At 52.6% G+C, this 18,930-nt stretch overlaps 7 protein-coding genes across 7 annotated transcripts; 2 read left to right on the top strand and 5 right to left on the bottom strand.

Moving 5' to 3' along the window:
• Positions 1–935: 935 nt before the first annotated feature.
• CkaCkLH20_08537 (tannase and feruloyl esterase) lies at positions 936–2,519 on the top strand (the record flags this gene model as incomplete). The annotated part of the gene is made up of 1 exon (XM_038891252.1): positions 936–2,519. The coding sequence occupies one exon, from the start codon at positions 936–938 to the stop codon at positions 2,517–2,519; it is 1,584 nt and encodes a 527-aa protein (XP_038743264.1).
• A 201-nt stretch (positions 2,520–2,720) lies between these two features.
• On the bottom strand, positions 2,721–5,099 carry CkaCkLH20_08536 (3-phytase; the record flags this gene model as incomplete). Its single annotated transcript, XM_038891251.1, has 3 exons — positions 2,721–3,504; positions 3,555–4,525; positions 4,575–5,099. 3 exons carry the CDS (start codon positions 5,097–5,099, stop codon positions 2,721–2,723), a joined length of 2,280 nt encoding a protein of 759 aa, XP_038743263.1.
• Positions 5,100–6,376: 1,277 nt separating this feature from the next.
• Positions 6,377–7,606, bottom strand: CkaCkLH20_08535 (uncharacterized protein; the record flags this gene model as incomplete). The annotated part of the gene is made up of 2 exons (XM_038891250.1): positions 6,377–7,299; positions 7,354–7,606. The coding sequence occupies 2 exons, from the start codon at positions 7,604–7,606 to the stop codon at positions 6,377–6,379; spliced, it is 1,176 nt and encodes a 391-aa protein (XP_038743262.1).
• Positions 7,607–9,699: 2,093 nt separating this feature from the next.
• On the bottom strand, positions 9,700–11,542 carry CkaCkLH20_08534 (uncharacterized protein; the record flags this gene model as incomplete). Its single annotated transcript, XM_038891249.1, has 7 exons — positions 9,700–10,025; positions 10,079–10,190; positions 10,245–10,332; positions 10,388–10,652; positions 10,718–11,072; positions 11,140–11,228; positions 11,284–11,542. 7 exons carry the CDS (start codon positions 11,540–11,542, stop codon positions 9,700–9,702), a joined length of 1,494 nt encoding a protein of 497 aa, XP_038743261.1.
• Positions 11,543–12,950: 1,408 nt separating this feature from the next.
• CkaCkLH20_08533 (exo-rhamnogalacturonase b) lies at positions 12,951–14,581 on the top strand (the record flags this gene model as incomplete). Its single annotated transcript, XM_038891248.1, has 7 exons — positions 12,951–13,241; positions 13,314–13,491; positions 13,545–13,623; positions 13,703–14,097; positions 14,151–14,165; positions 14,243–14,380; positions 14,481–14,581. 7 exons carry the CDS (start codon positions 12,951–12,953, stop codon positions 14,579–14,581), a joined length of 1,197 nt encoding a protein of 398 aa, XP_038743260.1.
• A 98-nt stretch (positions 14,582–14,679) lies between these two features.
• CkaCkLH20_08532 (uncharacterized protein) lies at positions 14,680–15,642 on the bottom strand (the record flags this gene model as incomplete). Its single annotated transcript, XM_038891247.1, has 1 exon — positions 14,680–15,642. The coding sequence occupies one exon, from the start codon at positions 15,640–15,642 to the stop codon at positions 14,680–14,682; it is 963 nt and encodes a 320-aa protein (XP_038743259.1).
• Positions 15,643–16,480: 838 nt separating this feature from the next.
• Positions 16,481–18,348, bottom strand: CkaCkLH20_08531 (glucose oxidase; the record flags this gene model as incomplete). Its single annotated transcript, XM_038891246.1, has 3 exons — positions 16,481–16,689; positions 16,744–17,958; positions 18,009–18,348. The coding sequence occupies 3 exons, from the start codon at positions 18,346–18,348 to the stop codon at positions 16,481–16,483; spliced, it is 1,764 nt and encodes a 587-aa protein (XP_038743258.1).
• Between the last annotated feature and the right edge of the window lie 582 nt (positions 18,349–18,930).

Here is an 18,930-nt window from a genome sequence, read left to right as displayed (position 1 = left end):
GCTGACAGACTACTACAAGTAGCCAAGCATCAATATATTCCCTACAGCCATGACCCAGCTATCGTGGTACGGTAATTTCTGTTGAAGCTGTGCCTCAAAGCTCGGAACCAGGTTGAGAGTTCCGAAGTAAAGTGAGGGCGGCAACTTCCGCGCCATGAGCACTCTGCCAGGGTTGATATACGCGTGTTTATTTAAGCTTGAAGACCTGATGCCGTCACTCCCTGCCGATTCAACTGGGGTACATGACGCTAAGTCCGGGTCGTCAGCCTGCGGCTGTAAAAAAGATCCGAACGCACATCATCCTAGATGACGATGGGTCCGCCCCTTCCTCCCCTGGCTTTCTGTTTAGGTTCCGATCTTTGAGTTTCTTGAGAAAGAAGGTAGACTTGTTTTTGAGTATCAGCTCATAAGCGAATACAAAGTCGTGGCTGCTGAGTCTTTACAGACTAAACAGTTGAATTATATGTGCCTAGCCTCGAACCGTTTCTCGATGCCGTTCACCATGCGCGACGAGTCTCCGGGGAGTCTCGGAACACCATTTATCAACTGGGCTGACAAATCTCGAGCACACTTGCAGAGACTGCAAGCAGCAAAGAATTGGTGCTTTCACTCGTGGGGTTGCTCGCTGATCTTCCCCGGCATTAGCTGGAGTGCAGGACAAGGGTAATGCGCGGACACCACTCAACGGTGGTACGACCACCTTCTCATTCGAGGATCGGTGGCTCCGAGAGAAAGGGGTTTTTTTATAACAGGGGCGCAATATCTTCACATTGTCGTCAGGCAATGACAACTGACAGTGGCACCTAATACCGAGAATAGTATCCAAACTGAATTATATAGACTCGCTGATCTCGCCGCAATCTCCCAGTCTAATCTTTAGCCACATCATCGTCTCTCACTCATTCACTCATTTACTACTAGTCCTTTAATCAAGGATGCTTTCACTCGTTTTACTTGGCGCCGTAGCGCAGACTGTCTTGGCCAGCCCTCTCAACACTACCGCCAGCTTCCAGCAGCAATGCCTTTCCTTCGCCAACTCAACCACCATCCCTGGTGCCGCGTCCTACGCGACTGAGTTCGTCCCCGCAGGTACCACGCTGCAGTTCCCCGGCGCAGACTCCAGCTGCGGCCGTACCTCTCAAGCCGTAACAGCCGATCTCTGCCGTGTCACCGCCCAGATCGCTACTTCGGCCCGTTCCGGGCTCAAGTTCGAAGCTTGGCTTCCGCAGAACTGGACCGGGCGCTTTCTCAGCACCGGCAACGGCGGTCTCGGTGGCTGTATCCAATACGAAGACCTCGACTACGCCAGCTCCCTCGGCTTCGCCACCGTCGCGACTAACAACGGCCACGATGGCATGAGCGGTGCCTCTTTCCTGAACAACCCCGACGTTATCGAGGATTTCGCGTACCGCGCTCTTCATACGGGAGTCGTGGTCGGCAAGGACGTGAGCAAGTCGTTCTACGGTAAGGCTCACACCAAGAGCTACTATCTCGGCTGTTCCACCGGCGGCCGCCAGGGTTTCAAGGAGGTGCAGTCTTTCCCCGAAGATTTCGATGGCGTTGTCGCTGGCGCGCCCGCGTTCTCGTTTAACAATTTGACTTCATGGAGTTGCCACTTCCTTCCCCTGACCGGCCTCGAGGGCTCTGACACCTTCATTCCCATGTCGATGTGGCCTACCATTCACGAAGACATCATGAAGCAGTGCGACGAGCTCGATGGAGCGGCTGACGGTATCATCGAGGCTCCTGATCTGTGCGACTACAAGCCGGACGGCTTGCTCTGCGGCAGCGCGAATGCCACCAGCTGCTTGACCCAGAAGCAAATCGAAACGCTGAAGGGCATCTACTCACCACTTCTCGATGCGTCCGGCAGCCTGATCTACCCTCGTATGCAGCCCGGCGCCGAGATCACGGGCGCCCCGCAGACTTACTTCAACGGCCAACCCTTCGGTGCTGCGGACTGGTTCAAGTACGCCATTTTCAACGACTCCAACTGGGATCCTCTCACCGTCAAGTCCGAGGACTACGTCCTGTCCTCGTCTCTGAACCTGTTCAACATCGAAACATTCGACGGCGATCTCTCTCCTTTCCAGAACCGCGGCGGCAAGGTTCTGCACTACCACGGCCTCGTCGACGGCACGATTTCGAGCGATAACTCCCCGAGATACTACGAGCACGTGTCCAAGACCATGGGCCTCGAGCCAGCGGCACTTGATGAGTTCTACCGCTTCTTCCGTATTTCCGGCATGGCTCACTGCGGAGGAGGTCCCGGCGCGACCTTCATCGGTAACCAGGCTCAGAGCGTCGCCAGTCTGAACCCCGATGAGAATGTCCTGATGGCGATCGTCCGTTGGGTTGAAGAGGGCGTAGCTCCCGACACTATTCTGGGCACTGCTTACATCAACGGAACCAAGAGCGCAGGAGTTGACTTCAAGCGCAAGCACTGCCGTTGGCCGCGCCGTAATGCCTTCCAAGGTGGAGATTACAAGGACGAGAACGCCTGGGCTTGTGTGGAGTAGATAGTCACTCCTCACGGGCATGGTTGATGGAAACGGTAACATACTATACTGGGGTTGGCGATGGAATGTCTCTTGGAGTATGTACATAGGCTAGCTTCAACATACAAGTTGCGCATATACGTGCATATTTTGTCTCTCGAGCATGGCCTTTCCTCAGTGAAATTCATTATATTTAAGAGTCTAAAGTCATGTTGATCAGCTTTACTGCCTGAGCATCTTCCTGGGATCCCAGTTGGCGTCCACGTTGTCGAGCAGGTTCAGCGACTTGAGCGCATCCGCACCCAGAATCTTCTCCAAGCTAACCAGCTTGAAGCTCGCTTCCGTGCTCGTACTGCCATCAGGCAACTGGTTCGCGTCATCATGAACCACAACAAGACCATGTGGGAAGTCCTTGCCCAGGCTGTTCCCAACCGCGGTGATGCCATCAGTGTTGGACACCGCATCAACCTGCCCGTCCTCAGACTTGGTGACAGTGAAGGTCGTGACGTATTCATGAGGAGCGGCGCGGCGGTAGACGTTGTAAGAGCTCACGCCCTGGTTAGAAACGAGCACGTAACCCTGTTCAGGGGTAGCGCCGTAGACAAGAGTGACACCCTCGACGTCGGCATAGGTTTTGCCATCGCCAACGTAGGCAATCCGCAAGCCCTCCTCCGTGGAATCGGGCTCGGCGCCGTAGCGCCAAAGAGCCGACGGTTCTTCACCCAAGAAGATCCAGCCATTCTCCTCATCGGTCACGCATCCTTCAACCTGGCCTCCCGATCCACCCTGGAAGTCGCGAACAAGGGTGGTTTGGAGAGTGCCGTTCGAGGTCGCGGTGAGTTCGTACTGGAGGTAACGTGCAGATTTCTCATTGACGAAGAGGTACTGCTTGCCGGTCTTCGGTGAGCGGTAGACGCATGATCCGTACACGCTGTAGTCGTCTACGACAGGATGGACGCCACCTTCGATGTTCTTCAAGGTGCCGTTTGAAGTCGTCTCAAACAGGCTAATCTTGGTGTTAGCTAGTTGATCTCAGCTAGACAGGAGACAGCTTACCAAAGAGTATCATCTGCACGGCAGGCAGCAAAAGCGAGGTCGACCGTGCGGTTGCCGGCTTGGAATCCGTAAATCATGTCGACGTTGTTCGGCTCGCCAGCGTAGATGGTTTGGAGAAGCTTGCCGGTCAGATCAAAGACGCCCAAACCAGCGCCCACCGTTGACTTAGTCGTGGTGATAATGCGAGACTTGTCGGCTGATTCGGGAGAAATCCAGATGGCGGGATCGTCTCCGTCAGCGCCGTTCTGATCGGTTTCGTAGGTGGGTTGAACAAGAAGGAACGAGCAGTGAAGTCCTCCCCATCCAGCTTCACACTTGCACTGGTTAGGGCCAATACACTCGCCGCGTCCAGAGCAGTTGTCTGTACACTGGAATTGATCGCACTTGTCACCGGTGAGACCTGCAAAGCACGCGCAGCCGAGAGCATTCTCCTGGCAGTATCCGTTGCCGGAGCAAGCGTCGCAAATCTTCGAGCGCGAGCGGCAGCCGACTGGGACACGGGGGTCGTATTCCTTGTTGACAGAGATCTTGAGCTGGTCAAGAGTGCCTTCTAATGAAATGAGACCGAATCCCGCGACGTCGTCGGCCTCGATCGCGAAAGTAAGGGCGCCTTCGGGGTACTTGGTGGTCGATCCCTGGTACAGGCTCAGACCCTGAACCTCGATGTCTTCCAGACCAGTCAACTTGATCGTGCCAAGAAGCTCGAACGGGTACTCGTAAACCGCGATGGCGTTCTCCTGCGCCACGAAGAGGTAGTCTTGGCCAGTCGAGTTGGAGCTGGATGTGTAGACAGCAATTCCGGTCACGTCTTCTTCCGCTTCGCCGATCTTGGTGATCTGAGGAGCGGCGGTCGACTCCGCAAGATCGAATACATATACATCCTTGTCATCGTCGGCGGACAGAAGCATCTTGGATTGAGAGCTGGAGACGGCGCAACCAGAGAACTCAGTCGGCGTCGAGAATCTTTGGACCTGACGGGTTCAGTAAAAAAAGACAGCGGTACTCTTATTAAAAACAAACCTCGACCAATTCAACATCAGTCTTGCCTTTGCGTACAAGATACTCAATGGCTTGGCCTTTACCAAAGAGAAAGACGTAGTCGTTGAGGCTTTTGCTGCGCCACGAGCACAGAGCAGACCAATCGCCGAGGGCGGTGGCCTGGGCAGACTCGATCTCGGTAAAGGACGGAACCTCAAACACTCGGATAACAGAGTCGGGCATCGCGATGGTGATAGCCAAGTCCTTCTCCGTCACATTGTAGACAGTCGTGACGAGCTTCGTCCGACCCGTGGTCAGCGACTTGACCTCGGAGAGAGGTGAGTCGCTGTTCAAGTCAAAGACATGAAACCCGCCGGTCGCAGCCCCGCCGTCGTTCCCCAGCAGCAGAGGGTTCGACTTGGAGTAGTAAACATTGGTCCAGTCCGACTCGAGCTCGCCACCAGTCAAGGCCGTGACATTGAGCTCAAGATCGACGGCGGCAGCGAGCCATGGCTGGGCCACGAAGGCGACCAGGGCTGCACCGAAAGAGAGGTACGTGAGGCCCATTGCAATTGAGTCAAGTCGAAGTAACGCAACTTGACATGGCAGAACCGGCAACGAAAGGGTTCGCCGGAGGGCGAGGAGGAAGAGCAGTCCATTTATCATGTCGCCTCATGCCCACGCGCAGCGCAGCGGCCCGCGTCTGGCACGAATCCGACGGTAGCAATGCCCCACGCCACAGCTCCGGGATCGCAACGCAGCGTCAGCCTTTTTACGTACCATGCACGCCAATACCGCTAGACCATGACCTTTTCCGAATTCCCCTCGTCTGAAATGTGATTTTGTCAGGCAGAGGATGCGTCAGTGAGAATTAAGATGGTAGCACCAGTACGGATTGAAAGTGGGAGGTGAAACGCGTGGAGGAAACGGAAGAAACAATTGGTGGACGCCGTTTGACGAAGAAAATGGAGCTTCCACTTTTGGAGTCGTCCGTCTTGGCATCGGCACGTGTTGCATTCAGGGGTGAAGATGAGAAGGATTCCGAATGAATAGAAGAGTGGTTCGACAGTCCAAAAATCAATGGTGCTCTATCCGGCTGATCCAAACTGCGACATCCGCAACTCTATTGTTTCTTTAAATTATGCGGTGACATCGGGGCGCATTCCGATCGTCCAAGGTGTTGCGAGCATCTCATCCACTTCCCTGTCCAGTTATGTATGTAATTGGCCCGTGCCATGACGCGATGATTTTCCCTCAAAATGTGCACTGGTCTTCTTTTCAAACCGCACAAGAAAACATCCATGTCTGAGCACTATGGTACAAGTTTAAATGGTATTTATCTAATCACTTGAGAACATGTTCTATTGAGTGTTCGGCTCAACTTGTTTCCCAGCAGTGTGGCCGAATGTTTAATCTAGTTTTCGGACCCTGAACCGTTTGCTTGTTTCCGGGGTCCATCCCAAGAACCTTTGAATTCTTCTTTTAAAGCTCGTTGCGATCGTCGAGTCGGTAATAGACAAAGCCAAACATTCACCTCCGTTTGGTGATGCCGGGGAATCGGCGAATCGGCGGTACCGGTCTCGGAGTGGTTCGGTCCCACAACGTACCCCACCATCCGTACTATGGGTCCATGATCGGGTCCGGGCCCGGAAACCCGCCGAAACCTCAAATTCATGCGTTCACAGTGGCGATCAGGAAAGGATGTATGAAGAATAAGAAATTTGCGCTTCCGTCGCGGCTTGTATGTTCACTGTGTCTATAGGTATCTCTAATATCATACAAAAAGGAAAATTGACACGGCTGGTACCGATCCGTGCATGGGACCCGCGACCCAAGATCACTACTTAAGAGGGGGGAGCACCGGTGCCGGAGGGGGGAGTGCCGGACATGGTACCGTTGCCGGTTCCGTTGCCGGGAGCACCGCCACCACCACCGCCGCCGACAGTGTAGCCAGTAGAGTGACCGCCGTCCTCAGCAAGGTAGGCAGCAACACCGTAGTAGTCGTCGGTCTGGTAGTCGGCAGAAGCGTTGATACCGATCTGGATCCAGGCGAAGAGACCGTCCTGGAGGTTGTCGGAGAGGTAGACGAACTGGGGGAAGGGGTCGTAGGACTCGTCGGCCTGGAGGACGGACCACATGTCCTCCTCGTTGGTGGTGACCTCGACCGTGTTGGTGTTGTAGGGAGCGAGCTCCTCAACCTTCTCACGGAGGCTCTCGGGCCAGAAGAGCTGGCCGATGTGAGAGACGGGAGTGTTCCAGACAGAGATGGTGCCGTTGGGCATCAGGGTCGCGTTGGTGTGCGACAGAAGATGGGTGTGGGCGGCACGGCCCTCGTAGTGACCAGGGAAGATGGTCTCGAACTGGACGACACCATCGTGGTCGGAAAGCTGAATACCGCGGAGGAAGGTGGTGTCCAGACCGGCCTGGCCAGACTCGACGCCGGAGTAGACACCGGTGGCGTTGCAGTTCCAGACATCGACCGCGACCTGGGGAACACCGTCGCAGGTGTTGACGTCGACGTACTGGACCTCAAGGAAGAGGGGGACACCGTCGCAGAACTCGGACTCGATGACGTTGGATCGCATGTACTCGCCGACGACGTAGTAGGGGCCGCCGGTGATCTCGGGAGAGAGGACACAGCTGGTGTTGGCGCCGAAGACGTCCTCGATGGAAGAGAAGATGCCGTTATCAGACAGGCCGGTCATGTTGTGGTTCTTGGCCTCCCAGGCGGTGAGCTGGTCGAGATCGCGGCGGTACTTCTTGCCGGCTGTTGATATGTCAGTATTGGTTTCCGGCGGTTCGGAAGTGGAAGGTTACTCACGGGCAGTGAGGCCCCTCTTCTTGCGGATCTCCTCGACCTTCGCGGCACGGCGCTCGACGGCGCGGGCCTGGCGCTTCTGGGCACCGGCGGAGTTGGAGCACTGGCTAAGGGAGCGCTGGCCGATGTTGGCAATGCCGTCACGGAGCTGGATGTCGCGCTTCAGCTTGTTGTGGTCGTGCTTCTCGCCGGGGTGGGCGGAGGTGAGGCCGACGAGGGCAAGGCCGGCGGCCGAGAGGGCGGAAATGCGGACCATCGTGTCGAAGACTTGGGTAGTAAGACAAGTTGTTGTAGCGAATGTCGAAACGATTGTGTTCTTGTGTTGATGCTGAAGCGAATGTTGCTGCGGTGGTTGCGGCTGGTGAGGTGAATTCGAGAGTGAGATGGCCGGCTCCCACGACCGTCTTTATACAACGTCGATCTTCATCGTCTTCATCTTGGCAGTCGCTGTCGCCGCGTACGTGAAGTGGACGGAAGATGGGGCTCATCGCCTTCGTCCGATTCCCTACATGGAGAGCCCTCGTCACCTCCCCGTCCCGCTTGCTATTTTCGACCGTTTCCATCCAATGTCGGGAACTGCTATCTGAACATTCACCCAACCAGCGCCGTGCAAAAGGTCATCCACAACCCGTTGCCGTCGTGGCTCGCAGGGGTTCTGAGCCTCACATACACGACTTCTTCTCCGCCGGGCGCATTTTCGAGTCAATGCGTCCCCACGCGGTTGTCCTTAACTCAGCCTCACGGCGTACGCCAAGCGACCAAGAGACATCAAGCATTCCGAGGAAGGAAGGAAAATGGTTCTAAAGCGGAACCCGGGGTCGATCCGGGGTGGGGCATTCTCGGGATGAACTGCAATCGGTCTCCCACATCCCGCGACTTGTGGAGATGGACGTTGGCAAAAGCTTTCTTTTAGGGGCTCCCGATGACGAGGCCCTTCCCACATCGCGGGTGGCGCCGCTGTGCAGACGCGCAGCTTCAATGAGATTGGGCCAAATTTTGCTGACAATAACATATCGAGGGGACAGGGCCATGTTGATTCATGGTGCCTCGGTCTGTGGGAGGGCTTTGAAAAGGGGCGGGACAGGCGCGGACCAGAATGGCCACGGCCTTTGGAATCTCAACAGCATGAATGGAGATTAAGAAAAATTCAAGTCGCCAGCCTGCTGCCGGTGGGAGCAGCCTAGTAATTTCGATCGACCAAAGAAACTCTTTTAGGAAACGGCCATTCTCATACGCCTTATTAAGACGAACGCAATGCTGATCGCTTCTTGTTTGAAAACAACATTCGCAGAAGCTTTGAGCCAACCTTGTGCAATAGAGTTCGTCTGGTGTCGATGTTCCCGCGGCGAGGAAACAAGAATCTCCCGGGGAACGCCCGGGATGCCCGACATAGAGTTGGAAAACAACCCGACCGGCCGGGATCCCTAATTTTCGGGGAACATAACCAACCTATCTGAATAAGTTCAATGAATCCGTGGACCTGTAATTGGCTACTGCACTAGTCCATTCCACTCCGGGGTCGAGACCATTTGACAGATACTCCCTGAGTCGTCACCCGACGCGTGTCGCTCTAACTGTGTAACTGCGGTCTATTTCCGGGCATCGAAGCGCCTTTTCCCAGGGACCCAGGTTCACCGCCGCCCTTAATATCCATGGATCTAAGAATTGTCGATTTTCACATTCATGGAAGCCATCAAATGATATCGTACCCTCATCGCTTGGGAGATATGCTTGTCAAGCCGAGCTATCTTGAGCTCTTTCGTCCGCGGACTCCGTCATCAGGCTACGAATATCAACATTAGCGGAAACATCACTCACTACAGACTCTTCTGGTCTTTGTCGGACTCTTAGATGCGACCGAGAAACACTCGAGCGATTGAAAGGGCTTTCTAGCGGATCCCGGGCGCGACGATTACGAATCTAGGGTAAATCCTTTAGTGTCTACCGCAGTTGCCCTGTCAAAGTTGAGAGACTGACATCAATGGTCACCATGCTGTTCTTGTGAGATGATCGTTCTATGTTTTCCGCCTCCTGTCACCTATCTTTTGCGACATCTTTGTGTAGTGATCATGCTGCGAATCTTCGAAGTGGCATAAATGAATACCTTGGAAACTACTCTTATGATTTGGTGAGTGCAGGTCATCCTTTGCTATCTTCATTCTAATTTTTTAGAGATGGAATTTGCAGCTTTGAGAGCAGTAATGACTGACAAATTGAACGATAGACAGACTTTTGCTTCCATATTCGAATATATGTCTACAACTAGGACTGCCTGAATCACCAACGACTTTGATTCTTCTGCTTCTTCGCACCACCGAACGATCCTCGAAGGTCACACCAAAACTCTCCTTACCAAAGCTTAAGCGCACCGAAGAACGACCTCTTCTGCCACTTATCTTCAGGGGGATATACAACGATTCGATCCAGGTCAGCGCCCTTGTAGTCGAAGCCGTTGTAAAGCCCGCCGACTGATATAGTGTTTCTTCCCTTCTGCAGAGGAAGAAGCAGAGGAGTGGACAAGATGATGCCCTTGTGAGTGTCTTTCTGGTACAGAGTATGGACTGTGCTGTTGTCCCCGTTGACGACAACACTGCTGATGCGACGTAGCTGCCACGTGCCGTTGATACGATCGGGCTGTCCGAAAGGCTGATCGCCAAAGCCCATGTCGTCCGTGTCTGACTATATATCAGCAGCCTTTCCGCTGTCACGGATGTGAAGTCAAACTCACTCTGGTGGTAGAATGAAACCCACTGGTCTTGACCATCTCCTTCAACTTCGAAGGTGATGGTGCTGTCATTGCCGTAGATTCCAGTCGCAATGACATTGTGGCTGCCGAAAGTCTGCACGAGAGCGTCCTTAGTAGATGATTAGAGATGCGCGATGACATAGCTTACAGCCTCTTGGAGGTGAGCATCTCCTGACGTTTTTGCGTACTTGGAGGTGTACGTCTTTCCGCGGACCGGTTTCCAAACACCTGTTTTTCTGGTGTAGGATTAGTACGAAGCCACGGCGCACGGATGCCATTAAAGTTGCTTACACGTCAAGATCGTAGATGTCGTGCCAGACGACTTTCAAACTGCCTTGCTTCTCGTCGATCTCGATAGGAAGCCACACGTTGCGACTCTCCCAAAGCGAGAGCATATCCCACTGGTCTGCCATATACAAATATGTCGTAGCCTTACTTCCTTTTATCCTCCATGAAAAGCCCGACTGGGTGCTGAACGTTCTGGTGTAGGCCGGCGATACGAAGAATGGCTGCGACCAGGGCCCTTCGAGCTTATCGGCGCGCATGGCCACGACATCTGTTGTTCGACATTAGCTGATTGTCCACAATCTCCAATCACGAAAGCAGTAGACGAGAACTTACTGTTAGGGCGATATCCAGTCTTGTGGCTTAATAGAGCATAGTAGCTCTTCTCCGTTTGTAAGATCGTGGGTGCCTCAAAGTCGTACTTGTTGAATCGAAAGGTAACCTCTTTAACATCCGTCAAGTTGCTGTTGAACTTGCTGACATATACGTCGCGTCCTTCTGGGCGATCGCCATTCGAGTAGAGCGCGTATGAATTTCCAGTTTTGTAGTCTGTAAATGCGCCAAAGTCCTGTGACCAATTACTGAGTGGTGAGATGGCATTTTGGAACGTGTATGGGCCCGCAATGTTGTCTGAGGTAGCGAGTCCTTGCAGTAGAAGACTGTACTTGGAGTCATCCACGTGCCACCACATCTAGGAAACACGTCGTATTCATCAGCGAACCTTCTTCAAATCAAATTGCAACGTGCCGTCAACTTACGTGGTAAAGGCCAGTATCGTTGCTGTAGATAACTTTAGGTCGCTGAATGCGATTATGCGAGGAGACGTAAGGGTGATCATCCACCGGCTCTAATGGTGAGATTAGCAGTAGTTCATAAGATTACAGAAAGTGATGGTTACTTACTTAGCGCTAGTCCATGGGAAGTCCACGTTGCCAGGTCATCGGAGCTGTAGACGGATACTCCGCCGCCCTCAACCTGCCCTTCGATTTTGTATTCTCCAAACCAGTAAAACTTGCCGGTTTCTTTATCAACTGCCAAGCCCCCGGCGTGGGCGTTGAAGATGTTGCCGTCGGTATCATGCCAGCGAGCAGCGGGCACAATCCATTTTGCTGTGGTGAAGGCTGTAAGCCAAAGCAGATGAACGAAACACACAATGCGCATCGTCTCAACTCGTAGTGTTCTGTCTCGTTAGGTTTGTGAAAGGCTGCAGGATGTACTTCTATTCGAGTTCATGCGATTAAAACAGGGTGATGAAGTAGATGGGTCGAGACTTCTTATGCTCGCTCTTCATATTGACTTTTGAAAGGCTCATCGCAGCAGTCAAGTACTGTCAAGTTTACTCTGACATTGACAACTTGATGCACGGAAAACCCAAGATTTTCGGTATTGGAGATGTTGTTTGACCGAGTCTTAGTGCAATAGAAGTCCATACGTGCCGCTCGCGAAGCAGATACGATTGGCCGTTAAGAGTTGACAGATCTTGGCATATGCAGCTCGGTCTCGCTTTCCTCGGGCTAGCACATATCGACGCACACGCTGATCTGTACGTATGCATGCCAAGAGATCAGGGATATCTTGATTCTTGCCGAAAAGAACTTCAAAGGGCAAGTCTTGAACCAGTTACAGCTCAACCCCGCATGGGCTTCGCAATAAAACCCCGAAATATGTCTCTCTTTCGTGGGCTTTGTCGAGGGCTGATCGAACTTCGCCGGGTTGAATCAAAACTCGGCGCAATGTTGGACGAGTACGTTCAATTCCAAAGCCTATCTTCTGTAATATCAAAGATTTAAGCAAGCCCTCTTTCAGAGCCATCCAATCTCAACCACAATTATTCCGCGAACCAGATGATACTATGACTAGGTCAACGGAATAATCTCCATTTTCGTCGCTAGGAAACATGCAGCTACCCTAGAAGGCCGGAGTTTAATCCGTCATTGGACTTTTCGTATTCCGGTTGGCTTTGAGTGGCCGTCAACGGTGTTTTCTGGATAATTTCGTATCTATTCGGACTACAGTCTCAGTTTGGCATGAGCACGTCATCTCATCTTGCCCTTTTGAGAATCAATCAGCTTTAAAAGCTTGACCCCGCTCCTTGGACAACATCATTCACGTCGTGGCTGTACAACACTTGGACCGAATAGTCTCATCCATTCGACCGGATCGCTCTTTGATGCTCCGAGTGGCAGAACTTGACGACATTGCGCTGTATGCTTGGCTCTTACTTTGAGTTCTTTGGGATCCATGGATATACGCAATGCTGGGAAGTCTGGCCCAGCTGAAAACCTGAAAGATTTGACGAGCTGCATCATTCGGGTATATGGATCATCACCGAATGTAGATTACAAAAGAGACTAGGGAATGGTTACATAGAGCCAAGTAAGAGCGAATTGCCCTTTTGGGTAGACTATCGGAGCTACCAGCATTCAGAGTATTGTCGTCGACATGCTTCAAGCCGGACCTATGTTCCATGATGCCATCAGAATCTATATAAGGCATTGTTGAACCGGATGTACAATCTTTCTTTCGCATAGTTCTCGATCGTCTCATCATCACATTGCAAGCCGAGACAATGTTTCCGATCCATCTCATCGCAGTAGCTCAACTTGCGATTGGGCTAGCGACAGCTTCTTATGACCTTGGACCTGTGAAAGACCTCGATCAACGACAGTTGAAGGCGATCAAGTGTGTTGTGCCTGCTAATGGCGACGGATCGGACGATACGCCTCACGTTCTCGAGGCTTTCGAAAAGTGCAAGTCCAACGGGCACATCGTTTTCGAGAACACCACATACCACATCGACCAAGTGATGAAGACGACCAATCTCGACAATGTCAAGATCGATATCAAGGGAACTCTTCTAGTAAGTCACTACTCTACCTGTTCATCGCGTCTCGTCGCTGCACGTATGGGCATTGACTGAAAGATCACGCAGTGGAGCAAGAATACCACCTACTGGCTCGAAACCTCGCTTCCTATTGGTTATCAGAACCAAACTGCTGCCTGGGTCCTTGGTGGTAAACACCTTCAAGTGAATGGCTTCGGGTATGGGACCTTCAATGGGAATGGCCAGACTTGGTATGACTTGGTTAAAGGAGAATCGAACTACCCCAGTAAGTTTCACTCAAGTTGAATATGATATAGAAACCCATCTCAAGTCTCACAGATCGCCCCCATGCTCTTTTGCTCGATGGTGCCGAAGACTCTGTATTCGAGGGCCTCCGATTTGTCCAAGCGCAGATGTGGTAAGTCGACAATGAATTTCGATCTTACCTTATGGTGTGGGTTAAAGGTTCGTCCAAGGCTGATAATGTCTCTTCTTAGGACGGTCACAATCACGCGATCCAAGCGTGTCCTCCTCCAGGACATCTACGTCAACAACACAAGCTCCAACAGAAACCCTGCGCGAAACACTGACGGCGCCAACACCATGTTTTCGGATGACATTCACTTTCGACGGTGGACCATTCAGAACGGCGATGACTGCATCGCTACGAAGGCTAATTCGACCAACATCCTCATTGAAGACATGGAGTTCCATGATGGTCAGGGTGTTGCCATTGGGAGTATTGGCCAGTACGCGGGCAACTTCGAGACTATTGAGAACGTCACAGTCAGAAACGTTGTAGCTTATGGCTCGCGTTATGCTGGTCGTATCAAGACTTGGACTGGTGAACAACTGGGATACCCTCCGAACGGAGGTGGTGCTGGATTAGGATGTAAGCCATGATCTCCGGTGAATGCGTCAAGATGAACATTAACATTTTTGTAGATGCTAAGAACCTCAGTAAGTTACAGCTTGGTGATGACAGGAGCCCCAGGCTCCGAGAAGTCAAATTCTTTACTCTAACACCAGTGTTACAGGCTGGGATAACGTCACCATCTATGATGCTGAGCAGGCGCCCATATACGTGATGCAATGCATTACTTACAACGGTCAACAGGGTAACTGCAGCACGTCTTTATTCGACATCTCCAACATCAGCTTCACAAACTTTCGCGGTACGCTCCAAGGGAGTCGAGTGGCTTATCTACAATGTAGTCGATCCCACGGCGGTTGCGATGGGGTCCGTATCGAAAATATGAACCTCACAAACATCAGCGTTGATCCTCCAACAGCAGCGACCGGGTACAGGTGCAGCAACATCAACGAACCTCAAGGCTTTGAGTGTTCAACTTAGACGCGACAACACAGGAACTTAGTGATGAAGAGCACGGGTTATTTAGTTTATTCGTTGAGCTGGACAAATAAATGAGAGGAACCTGTTGACAAATACCGAGAATGCTTCCAATCGCGAGAGCTAATTGACCCAGTTCACGTCGATATCAATGTCGTCACCATCCACACTCTTCTTCCCACTGCGAACAAGCTCTTCCCACATAGCCTTCTGAAGCTTTCCCGCAAATCTGGCTTCGCCGGGCACATCCATCTCCATGATTCGCCCGCATGAGATCATGTCCATGAATCCCTTCTTCGCCGCCTTGGCAACCACCAAGTCAGCATGCTTGCTGAGCTCCTGGAGCTGAGTCCGCCAGAACAACCATCTTTGAACACTGAAGCCGGGCTCTAAGACGCCTGCTGCAACTGCCAGAGGGCCTGGTCCCTGCAGGTGAGCTTTGCTTGTTTCAGGGTGGTGTGGATGGCGGCCCAGAGACAAAGCCATGAGACAGTAGTTGGATTCATCCAACCACACGGCTACAGCAGGAAGCATAGCCAGTGTGCTTGGGTCGCGTTGAGTTTCGAGAGCTTCGCGTAGGAACCAGAGAGCCGTGGAGTCAACCCCGCGACAGATGCCCAAGGCTAAGACCTTGGCGGAGAACCTCGCCAAATTGCGCATCTGGGACACGTTTTCATCCCGCACAAGAGACTCCCAGGCGTTCTGCAGGCTTTCAGCAAAGCCGTACTTTTCCCAAGGAGTCGTGTTCTCGATATGATGGACGCTCTTGTAAAGAGCGTCGTATTCGATTGTCCACTGCAGCAAGGAGACGAGCTTGTCTTGAAATGGATCGTCGCTGTCCAGGGCCTGAGCAGTGATGCAGAACATATGCCACAGAAGGTTCAGCCCTTCCTGCGTGGAGTGGTGGCCATCGGGCGGCTGGGTCGCCGCATCTTTGATGAACTTGAACGCGAAGCTTCGGATCGAAACCAGCTGATCGAGCGTGTCTTCTGCGGTGGCCAGATCTCCAGAATCCTCATCGAACGAGTTTCGAACATCTCTCAAGAATCTCAGAGTGTTCTCTTCGGAAGATCCGGACGTCGACATCTTGTGACAGTCCACGGTGGACTTCAGCGCAGGATAAGAAGTCTGAGAATGAGAGGTCGTGCTCAATGTTTTTCAGCTTGAAAGTGGTGATCCTAAGGTATGATTGTGAGTCCATAGAGAGTTCGATGATGGAAGAGTTAAAGACTCGCGTCTTATATAGTTTTCAGTCCTTGCTATCTGAGGTGAACTTGGAAGAATTCTTTGGGCTGTCTTTGAAGGCAGCAATTGAGTCAACATTAGGCAGCAGCTCTAGGCAACACTGCAAGGTACGTACTAAATCTATTATATAAGCAGATCAAATTGAAAGAGTTTTTGCACTTCTTTTTGAAATGGCAATGATGAAATGGGGAGTAATTATTGCAGGTAATGAGTGCTCAGGAAGTGGTCAAGTTGATGTGGTGGAGTTGGCGCTACTATTGCTGCGCCGTGAGATTTCGCGCTCTGACCAATCAGATGGTGCCAATTGTCCCACTAAATCCCTCTTTGGGCAGTATTATGGCGATCAGGTGCATTGTCGATCGGACGAGTTCGACAACGTCACTTACCAAACGAAGACCTTCAAGTTGAGGTGGTTGAGTTTCTCGGCTCATCATCGTATGAGTAACCAGGGTGCATTCAATTTTCTTTAATTTTTTTCAAAAAGATCCGGACCGAGGAAAGCTCAAGTAGTTGAAAATGACGACGTGAATTTCATTCAGTGAAGTATGCTATGTACAGGAGAGTCCAATATTTACAGGTGAATAAAGTCGCCGCGCTACCATCGTCCATCTATAGGGTATGTCTATCTTGTGATTGTGGAAATTCTATAAGTTTTGAAGAAGTGGAAAACCGTCGTCATCTAGGCGGAAGCCTTGATGATGTCGGAGGCCTTCTCGGCAATGGCGTAGAGAGTGGACACAAGGTGACCGCAGACCTGGAAGGGAAGGATACCAGCATCAACGACACGGACGTTGGTAGTACCGTAGACCTTGAGGTTGGCATCAACAACACCTCCAAGCTCCTTGGACATCATGGCAGTAGTACCAACGGGGTGGAAGTTGGAACGGTCTGTCGGAAAACAATTAGTTACTCGTGTGCGAAAAATGGCTTTAAGAGACTTACAGTTGTCAAGAACCCACTTGGACCAGACGGCGTCGGAAGCGTCCTCGGGGATGGCGGCAAGACCAGGCTTGGTCTCGCTGGCGAAGTACTGGCTCAGAGGAGCGGTCTTGTAGAGCTGACGGATGAACTTGGCAGTGCCGATCTGCTCGGTCATGTCCCAGTCCATCATGAAGTAGTTGGGGTTGATCTTGGAAGCGGAAGAGCCGGCGCTGGTGACGTGGATGTTGCCGCGAGCGAAGGGAAGGAGAGCCCAGTACTCAGTAGAGAAGGAAGATCCGGCGGGAGTGATGAGAATCTCGGCGAGGGGAACCTTGTCGGTGAAGATCAGGTCGTACTGGATGTCGAAGAACTTGTCGAGCTGCTCCTTGGTGACGACGCCGTTGGTGTACTCGGAGACCTGGGCAGCCCACTGAGACAGCTGCTTCTTGATGTCGGCAGCAAGAGAAGCGGTCTGGTTGGCGAAAACGTCCTCGACGTTGGGGTAAGCGACGAAGGTAGTGACGCCGGTGAAGTTCTTGGAGCTAGTCTGAGCCAGGCCGTTGTTCATCTGGTCCTGGAGGTTCTCACCAACAGTGGGGAGCTCGACCTTGGTCTGGATGCCAGCAGCCTTGAGAATCTCCGAGTTACCAACACCGGACTGCTCGAGGAGGAGAGGAGAGCGGAGAGAACCGGCGGAGAGGATGATCTCCTTGTTGGCGAAGATGGTGCGGGTGGCGCCAGTCTTGTCCTTGACGAGAACACCGGAAGCAGTAGCATCAGCTCCAGTGCTGTTGGACCAAACCAGCTTCTGGGCCTCGGTGTTGAGGAAGACGCGGAAGTTGGTGCGGTTCTGGTAGGGGAAGTAGTAGGCGCGGGCGGCATCCTCGCGAACCTGCAGAGCAGTGTCGACGGTGGCGGGGTAGATGTTCCAGCCGACCATGTCGCCACCGGCAATGTCCTGGAGAGCAGGAACACCGACAGCGCCGTAGGTCTGGTTCAGGACTTCGACGAAGGACATGTCGACCATACCAGGCTTCCAGCCGACCTTGAGAGGGCCATCGGAACCGTGCTGCTCAGGCACGTAGGTGACACCGTCGGCAACCTGAGCGGCAGAAGGGGGCTGGAGGGTCTCGGACTTCTTGTAGTACTTCAGCAAGTTCTCCCAGTTCCAGCCCTCGTTTCCGAGGCGCTCCCAGATGTCAATCTGGACATCCTGGGCACGGGTGTAGGCCATACCTGTTTGATCTGTTAGAAGTGAGTCACCGTGAGCGATACGGTGAACATACCATTGATGGTGCTAGTACCGCCGAGGGCTTTGCCGGCGCGGAGGGTCTGGGTCTTGTTGCCGCCATACTTCTGGGGAGTAGTCTGGTAGGCGTAGTCGATGTTGGTACCGAAAGCGTTGCCGTAGCCACCCAGATCGGTAACGTTGGCGTTGTCGTAGACAGAGTCACCAGCCTCGATGACGGCAATAGTGACGTTCTTCAACTCGGACAGACGGTTGGCAACGACGAGACCGCTGGTACCACCACCGATAATGACATAGTCGAATCGCTGGGAAGAAGCGGCGGGATAAGCGAGCGCAGTGGCCGCAAGGAGCGGGAGAGAGACGATGGAGCCCAGCATTGTGAAGGACGAGTTCGGATGGCTTGACGGTGCTGAGATGGGACGAAACGAAGGAAACACGTGGTGACGATCCCTCGAGTTTATATCCAACAAACACCTCGCCTAGCAACCTGCCCCCAACAAGTCCCGCGCGGGACGCTGAAGCCAACTTATGTCATGCTTAGGAATTATTCGAAATTTCCATCCAGGTTTGCTTTTGCTGAGTTATGATCCGCTCTCTCCACCGGCGAGGTGGGCGTTTTCTGGATCTCGGCGCTCGCCCGTAAGTCCGTGGAGTCGGTTAAATCCAGACTCTCGGAACGGTGCAACTCTTGCAAGCTCTTGTTCGATAAACGAGGGAAACTGTAGCGGGAAATTTTCTAAATGACGTAAGTCGTGGTCTTGGAATCTGACAAGGCGAAGCCGATTTTCCATATGATACGACTCTGTGAAGGCGAGAACGAGCCGCCCACGAGTCAGTGATTTGCGGTTCCTGAATCTTCTGTTTTCGCCAACCGCGAGAAACAAGAATCTGGGCTCCATAGCTGTTTACCTTACAGGTGGGTCTCCAAATGCTTAGCAAGAAGATTGCCGATATAATCC

Source organism: Colletotrichum karsti (genome assembly GCF_011947395.1).
Source record: "Colletotrichum karsti strain CkLH20 chromosome Unknown Scaffold29, whole genome shotgun sequence".
Classification (NCBI taxonomy): Eukaryota; Fungi; Ascomycota; class Sordariomycetes; order Glomerellales; family Glomerellaceae; genus Colletotrichum; species Colletotrichum karsti.
Note: the sequence above shows the minus strand (reverse complement) of the source record. Positions and strands in the feature narration are given on the sequence as shown.